At 54.2% G+C, this 7,890-nt stretch overlaps 1 protein-coding gene across 1 annotated transcript; it reads left to right on the top strand.

The window, feature by feature from the left end:
• The first annotated feature begins 297 nt into the window (after positions 1-297).
• LOC138242627 (uncharacterized) lies at positions 298-1,974 on the top strand. The gene is made up of 2 exons (XM_069198173.1): positions 298-403; positions 1,334-1,974. Exons 1-2 carry the CDS (start codon positions 298-300, stop codon positions 1,972-1,974), a joined length of 747 nt encoding a protein of 248 aa, XP_069054274.1.
• The last annotated feature ends 5,916 nt before the right edge of the window (positions 1,975-7,890 follow it).

Genomic DNA, 7,890 nt, shown 5'->3' on the forward strand with positions numbered 1-7,890 from the left:
TGGCTGATCCCTGGTAAGTAAACCAAGGTGAGTATCGGAGGTGAGTATGTGGGCAGGATGATGGGGAGGGGCTATTACTGGGGGGTAGTGGGGGGGTGGAGGAGGCAGAGCAGGGGCTGGGTTAGGTTAGCCAGGGTTAGAGGGGGAGGAGTGGGTTAGGCAGAGGTGTAGGGCAGGGCTAGGCTAGAGAGGAGTAGTGGGGGGGTGAGGCAGTGTAGGGCCAGGGGTGGGTGGAGAGAGGAGAGTAGGAGAGGTGAGTGGAGGAGGAGTGGCAGGTGGCCCAGGCCAGAGGAGGAGATGGGAGGAGAGGCCCAGGCCAAGGTGGGAGGAGTGGCAGGTGGCAGGTGGCAGGTGGCCCGGGCCAGGGGAGGAGAGGCCCAGGCCAAGGTGGGAGGAGTGGCAGGTGGCCCAGGCCAGAGGAGGAGGTGAGAGGTGAGTGGAGGAGGAGTGGCAGGTGGCCTGGGCCAGAGGAGGAGATGGGAGGAGAGGCCCAGGCCAAGGTGGGGGGAGTGGCAGGTGGCCCAGGCCAGAGGAGGAGGTGAGAGGTGAGTGGAGAAGGAGTGGCAGGTGGCCTGGGCCAGAGGAGGAGATGGGAGGAGAGGCCCAGGCCAAGGTGGGGGGAGTGGCAGGTGGCCCAGGCCAGAGGAGGAGGTGAGAGGAGAGGCCCAGGCCAAGGTGGGGGGAGTGGCAGGTGGCCCAGGCCAGAGGAGGAGGTGAGAGGTGAGTGGAGAAGGAGTGGCAGGTGGCCTGGGCCAGAGGAGGAGATGGGAGGAGAGGCCCAGGCCAAGGTGGGGGGAGTGGCAGGTGGCCCAGGCCAGAGGAGGAGGTGAGAGGTGAGTGGAGAAGGAGTGGCAGGTGGGGGGAGTGGCAGGTGGCCTGGGCCAGAGGAGGAGATGGGAGGAGAGGCCCGGGCCAAGGTGGGAGGAGTGGCAGGTGGCCTGGGCTGGATGAGGTGAGTGGAGGAGGAGAGGCCTGGGCCGGGGGAGGAGTGGCAGGTGGCCCGGGCCGAGGTGGGGGGGGTGTAGAGAGGTGAGTGGAGGAGACGGGGGGGGGGTGGGCCCAGGCCAAGAGTGAGGATGAGGTGAGACGGGGGGGGGAGAGGAGGTGGAGGCAGGACAAAGGAGCAGGGGGAGACAGAAACTTTTTCTCTTCCCCCAGGGAAAAAGTTTCTGTCTCCCCCTGCTCCTTTGTCCTGCCTCCACCTCCTCTCCCCCCCCCGTCTCACCTCATCCTCACTCTTGGCCTGGGCCCACCCCCCCCCGTCTCCTCCACTCACCTCTCTACACCCCCCCCACCTCGGCCCGGGCCACCTGCCACTCCTCCCCCGGCCCAGGCCTCTCCTCCTCCACTCACCTCATCCAGCCCAGGCCACCTGCCACTCCTCCCACCTTGGCCCGGGCCTCTCCTCCTCCAGCCCGGGCCACCTGCCACTCCTCCCACCTTGGCCCGGGCCTCTCCTCCCATCTCCTCCTCCGGCCCGGGCCACCTGCCACTCCTCCCACCTTGGCCCGGGCCTCTCCTCCCATCTCCTCCTCCAGCCCAGGCCACCTGCCACCTGCCACTCCTCCCACCTTGGCCCGGGCCTCTCCTCCCATCTCCTCCTCCAGCCCAGGCCACCTGCCACCTGCCACCTGCCACTCCTCCCACCTTGGCCCGGGCCTCTCCTCCCATCTCCTCCTCCAGCCCAGGCCACCTGCCACCTGCCACCTGCCACCTGCCACTCCTCCCACCTTGGCCCGGGCCTCTCCTCCCATCTCCTCCTCCGGCCCGGGCCACCTGCCACTCCTCCCACCTCGGCCCGGGCCTCTCGCCACTCCTCCTCCGGCCCGGGCCACCTGCCACTCCTCCCACCTCGGCCCGGGCCTCTCGCCACTCCTCCTCCACTCACCTCTCCTCACCCACCCCTGGCCCTACACTGCCTCACCCCCCCCACTACTCCGCTCTAGCCTAGCCCTGCCCTACACCTCTGCCTAACCCACTCCTCCCCCTCTAACCCTGGCTAACCTAACCCAGCCCAGCCCCTGCCCTGCCTCCTCCACCCCTCCCTTCCTAGCCCACCCCACTACCTGTTCCTGACCCTGCTCTGCCTCCTCCATCCCCCCCACTACCCCCCAGTAATAGCCCCTCCCCATCATCCTGCCCACATACTCACCTCCAATACTCACCTTGGTTTACTTACCAGGGATCAGCCAGGACTTGAACCCACAACCTCCTGGTCATGAGCGCAGCACCGTCTCCACTCCTCCACCTGCTCCAGGCCCAAGGGGAGAGGGATTCGGTCCGGCTCTTATCCCTCCGTTTCAGCCCTGAACTGGGAAGAAGACCAAGAGCCCACAGGAGCCCCAGACCAACAGAGACACGGTGGCTCAGTGGAAGAGCTCTGCCTCTGTACCAGAGAGGTTGTGGGTTCAAATCCAAGGAGAAACCAGCTGCAAGTTTTATTGAATTTAATTCTTGAAAACAGAGACACGTTGATAGAGACACCGAGATCATGTACTTTTCTTACCAACCTCAGGTCCCACCTGGGATTTGAACTCACAACCTCCCAGTCACGAGCGCAGCACCATCTCCACTCCTCCACCTGCTCCTGCCCTGAGAGGAGATGCCATCGCTCTGCCTTTTACTGCTCAGTCTGGAACCCTGAGCCGGGAAGAGCAAGAGCCCACAGGAGCCCCAGCCTGCAGAGAGACACGGTGGCTCTGTGGAAGAGCTCTCGCCTGCTCCCCTCCAGCCTGCAGGTTCAAATCCTCCACAGGACAAGTGTTTTATATTGAATTCTCACAAACGTTAACAATGATTATTTTACTCATCCCAGAAGACTACTTGCTCTTTTTTATTTGAATTGCATTTATTTCCCTCGCCGACGGGCTCAGCTACTTCAGGAACAGCTCCTGTGCCACTCGCTCTGGACGCTGTGAGGGGCAGCAAGATGTCGACTCCATTTCCCAGCAGGCTGTGCCGAAGCACAATTACCTGGCTAACTGGTGGAAGCCCATTGGTCGGGAGACATTTAAAAAGCAGGCAGCGGAGCCCTTCAGTCCAGCCTTGGCTGGGGAAGAGAGTGGTTGTGCCGAGCAGAGCAGGAGAGAGGAGCATCAGAGCTGTGCTGCTGCTGTTGTGTTGGACTGCTGACCCTGGGAACTGGGAGTGCTGGCTTTCTTGCCACAGGCCTGGTTTGAAGCTGGTGGTGGCTCCAGGTAAGAGCGAGGGTCTGTCTTGTGGTTTCTGGCCTGCTGTGTCCCTCGCTGTGAATAAAGAGCACTGCGATCCCTTACCTTGTGGCTGTGAGTGTTTGTGCCCACAGCTGCCCCGCTGGGCCTCCTGCACTGGAGGACTGGGCCCAGGTGAGCCCCTCGACCCCTCCCCGCTAAAAAAGATGAGGGAGAAAAACCAGTTATGAGTCTCTGGCTGATCCCTTTTCCTGAGGGTCTGATTAGAAAGGGTCACCAGCTAACTGCGAAACAAGCACAAGAAGAAATAAGGCCCTCTCCCCAGTCTAGCTCTACACTTTCATGAGGGCTCCTGTTGAACCTCCTCTTAGCGGAAAGAGAAACACTGGCCCTGCCTGCCCACCCACCCGAGCCCCCCTTGCCCTTCAAGCACCAGGAACACGAACCCACCCCCCAGCACAGCTCCTCGTTCACCGAGAACCACCCAGCTTGTCCCTCCCTCTCTTATTTTAAAGCTGCTGGCAATTTCTCTGCAGCTCGAATGTTTTCTTCCCACCCCCAAGTCCAACTCACTGAACAGACCACTGCCTCCACCTTCCACCCCGCTGCAGGAGCTGAGCTCCCATACCCTCGTTATATACACCAGCTGAGCCTCATTAACCCAGGGGAGGCAGCCCATTGGCCACTGTTCTCCCCCATGGCCTGCTGGGAAATGTAGTTCATGAGGTCCTGCAGCAGGACAGTTCAAGTAATAAAGGCAGAGGAGTGTCAACCCAGCTTCCCTTCCCCAGTTCCCGCTGCCCTTTACCCATCACGGCCTCCTACTCACTCCCCTCCGTGACCCGGCTTCATCCCTCTGCTCTTCTCCCCCCTTCATATCCCTACCTTACGTGTGGCAATACTGTGAGAGTAGTAATGAGGTGGATCATGTTTGAAACATGAGAGGATGAGCCTGCAGGGCAAGAGGTCACACACACACACACTGGAGACAGACGAGTACTGCACCTGCCCCTCCGGCCCACCACTCTTCCTCCGAACCCTGACAGCAAATTACTACTCCACCACCGACTCCGCTCACAGGACAAAGGGTGAAAGAACTCAGGCTCTCCAACACTAACGCCTGGAGGAGGAGGGCACAGGCCCAGCAGCACAGACGGCCTCAGACCTCAGGGAAACCGAGACTCATCCTCTCCAGGCAGGGTGTTGGGATCCCGGGTGACAGAGTCCAGCTCTTTGCTCTTTATCGGCTCACAGGTGCAGCTCAGACTCTGGCCTGAGTGACAGCGGCCAGGCGACGGCGCAGTAGTCTCTCTCTCTCTCTCACTGTCCTCAGCGCAGGAGGTGCTGCTGTGCTCCAGATGCATCTGCCTCTCCCGCTGAGCCTGTTGGTACGCAGCTCCTGGTCCCCACTGGCTGCTTCTCCACAGAGACACCAAGAACAGCAGCTCTGTCCTGGAGCACAGAGAGAGGAAGATTAACACACAGACACAGGGGATTCAATCAACCTAGCCCAGATGAGAGCAGGTCATTCAGGAAACAGGCAGGTCTGATACAACAGGGGGGCAGTGTGTAAATATTACAGCACAGTAACAGGCAACAATTCATACACAGGGCTGAGTATTACAAGGGTAGAGGCAGGAGTTCTTCACCGTAACACTGACTATTAAAGCACAGTACAGACAGCTGTTTAGAACACAGGTGTGTCACTATTACAGCACATTTCAGGTGTGAATTCAGGACAATGAGCAGTCAGTCCTACTTAATGCACAGTCCAGATCTCAGTACACAGCTGCGGAATATTATCAGACAGTAGTGGTGGGTTTAGTGACAAGCTTGAGTATTATAATGTACAGAAGAGTTCAGTACACAGCTAGCAGTGGCACTAGTACAGCACAGTAGATTATAGGTGACATTTCAGCACAATTATCCGTCATTAGTACAGTCATGATTTCAGGATAGATGTAGTCGCATATTACAGTAGAGGTTTGATTATTAAAAATACACAGAGGAGAGTTCAGCACAGGAGTACATCAGTATCACAGCACAGTACAGGCAAGAATTCATACAGAAGTTTGAGTATTACAACAAAACAAGTGACAGTTCAGCACGGGAGTGTGTCAATGGCACAGCACAGTACAAACAAGAATTTATACACAGGTTTGAGTATTACAAGAGTACAGGACAGGCACCAATTCATACACAGGTTTGAGTATTACAAGAGCACAGGTGACAGTTCTTTACACAAGAGTACAGGACAGGCAACAATTCATACACAGGTTTGAGTATTACAAGAGTACAGGTGACAGTTCTTTACACAAGAGTACAGGACAGGCACCAATTCATACACAGGTTTGAGTATTACAAGAGTACAAGTGACAGTTCTTTACACAAGAGTACAGGACAGGCAACAATTCATACACAGGTTTGAGTATTACAAGAGTACAGGTGACAGTTCTTTACACAGGAGTACAGGACAGGCAAGAATTCATACACAGGTTTGAGTATTACAAGAGTACAGGTGACAGTTCTTCACACAGGAGTATCACTAAGTATTGAAGCACAGGACAGGCAAGAATTCATACACAGGTTGAACAGTGAAGCACAGTAAAGGCTGTTCAGCACCCAAGTGTGTCAGTGTGTCACTATTAAAGCACAGTAAAGTTGAGATTTCAGTACACAAATGTTTGAGTATTACACTACCATATATGCGAGTTCAGTACACAGGTGTGTCAGTGTGTCACTGTTGCAGCACAGTACAGCTGAGAGTGAGGCCGATACGTCACTGATTATTAAAGCACAGTACAGGTGAGAGCTCAGCACACAGATGTGTTCTTGAGAATGAAACCTCAGTACAGCTGAGGGTTCAGTATTCCAACACAGTTCAGGCAAAAGGTCAGCACACAGGAGAGCTCAGCACAATGATTTGTCATGGATTATTAAAGCACAGTACAGTCGAGATTTCAGTACACAGCAGCGCATGTGAGTTCAACACACAGGTTTGAGTATAAAAGCTCAATTGAGATTGGAGTTCAGCGCACTGGGTCGAATACTAAAGTACAATACAGAGTAGAGCTCAGCACACAGGTGTGTCAGTGTGTCACTATTACGGCACAGTACAGGTGAGACTTCAGAACACAGATGTGTCCTTGAGTATTACAGTGCAGTACCAGTGAGAGATCAGTATATGGGTTTCAGTATAACAACAGTCAACAACAGAGTTCATTACACGTGTGTCAGTGTGAGTATTAAAGCTCAGTAAAGCTGAGAATTCAGTAGACTGGTGTGTCAGTGTATTGTAGATACAGTATTTGTGAGAATTCAACACACCACTGTTGAGTATAACAACGCAGTACAGGCAAACGTTCAGCACACAGGTTTGAGTTTAAAGCTCAATAGAGATGACAGTTCAATACTCAGGGTTGTATACTAAAGCACAGTACAGGTGAGAGCTCAGCACACAGGTGTGTCAGTGTGAGTACTGCAGCACAGTACAGGTGAGACTTGACCACAATGATGTGTCACTGATTATTAAAGCACAGTACAGTCAAGATTTCAGTACACTGATGTGTGGAGTATTATAGTACAGTACAGGTGAGTTCAGTGCACATGTTTGAGTATTACAGAGTACAGTAGAGAGTTCAGCGGACTGATGTGTCACTGAAGATTAAATAGCAGTACAATCGCAAAGTCGGCACACTGGAGTATCGGTGTGAGTATTCAAGTGCAATACAACCATACCGGTGTGTCGTCGAGAATTCAGTACAGGCGAGAGATCAGTACACAGGTTTCAGTATAACAACAGTACACAGCAGAGTACATTACACGTGTGTCAGTGTGAGTATTGAAGCTCAGTACAGTTGAGAGTTCAGCACACAGGTGTGTCACTGTGAGTATTAAAGCTCAGTACAGCCGAGAGTTCAGTATGCATGTTAGAGTATTGTAGCGCAGCTGAAAAGATCAGCATGCAGGTTTCAGTATTAAAGTTCAACAGATGTGAGAGTTCAATACTCAGGTTTCAATACTAAAGCACAGTACAGGTGAGAGCTCAGCACACAGGTTTGTCAGGACCAGTCTTCAGTATATGTGAGAATGCAGCACACCACTGTCAACACCACACTCCCTACAGTACAGCCACTGTGATGACCATTGTATCAGAACAGTCTATCTGTCACAGTAGACAGAAGCCCTGGAGTACAAGAGCTGTGTCCCCCCTCAGGAATCAAACCTGCAACCTACAGGTACTAAGCCCAAGTAAGCACTGTGAAGCCGTGGAGTTTCACAGCCCACAGGCAGCTGGAGAGACAGGCACACAGACTGCCACAAGGAGGAAGAAATCAAGGAGAGTCTCCTACCTCCATCCAAACTCCTCATCCACACCTGTCTTCCCTCTGTCAGTGTCTGGTCATCCTGGAAAACAAGGGAAAAGAAAGTCAGAAGAGAACTTCCCAGCTCTATCACAAGTCCCGATCCATACCTATCTTCCCACTGTTAGACTTTGAATCCTGGAAAATGAGGGAAAATTAAGTTGGGAGAGAGCTTCTCACCTCTATCACAACTCCCCATCTGTACCGATCTTCCCACTGCCAGCCTCTGGACACTCTGGAAAATTAGAGAAAAGAACACACCTGAGAGAATCCCATTTGTATAGCAACTCCCCTTCAAAACCTGTCTTCTCATCGTCAGCCTCTGGACATCCTGGAAAATTAGGGAAAGAGCTTCA

The sequence above is a fragment of the Lepisosteus oculatus genome, chromosome 14, assembly GCF_040954835.1.
Source record: "Lepisosteus oculatus isolate fLepOcu1 chromosome 14, fLepOcu1.hap2, whole genome shotgun sequence".
NCBI lineage: Eukaryota > Metazoa > Chordata > Actinopteri > Semionotiformes > Lepisosteidae > Lepisosteus > Lepisosteus oculatus.

What these genes read in the sequence shown, in the direction of transcription:
- LOC138242627 (XM_069198173.1), top strand. Translation starts at nt 298, where the DNA reads ATGGGAGGAGAGGCCCAGGCCAAGGTGGGAGGAGTGGCAGGTGGCAGG. An exon ending in CAAGGTGGGAGGAGTGGCAG is followed by an intron (nt 404 to 1,333) that starts GTGGCCCAGGCC and finishes CCCCCGGCCCAG; the next exon opens with GCCTCTCCTCCTCCACTCAC.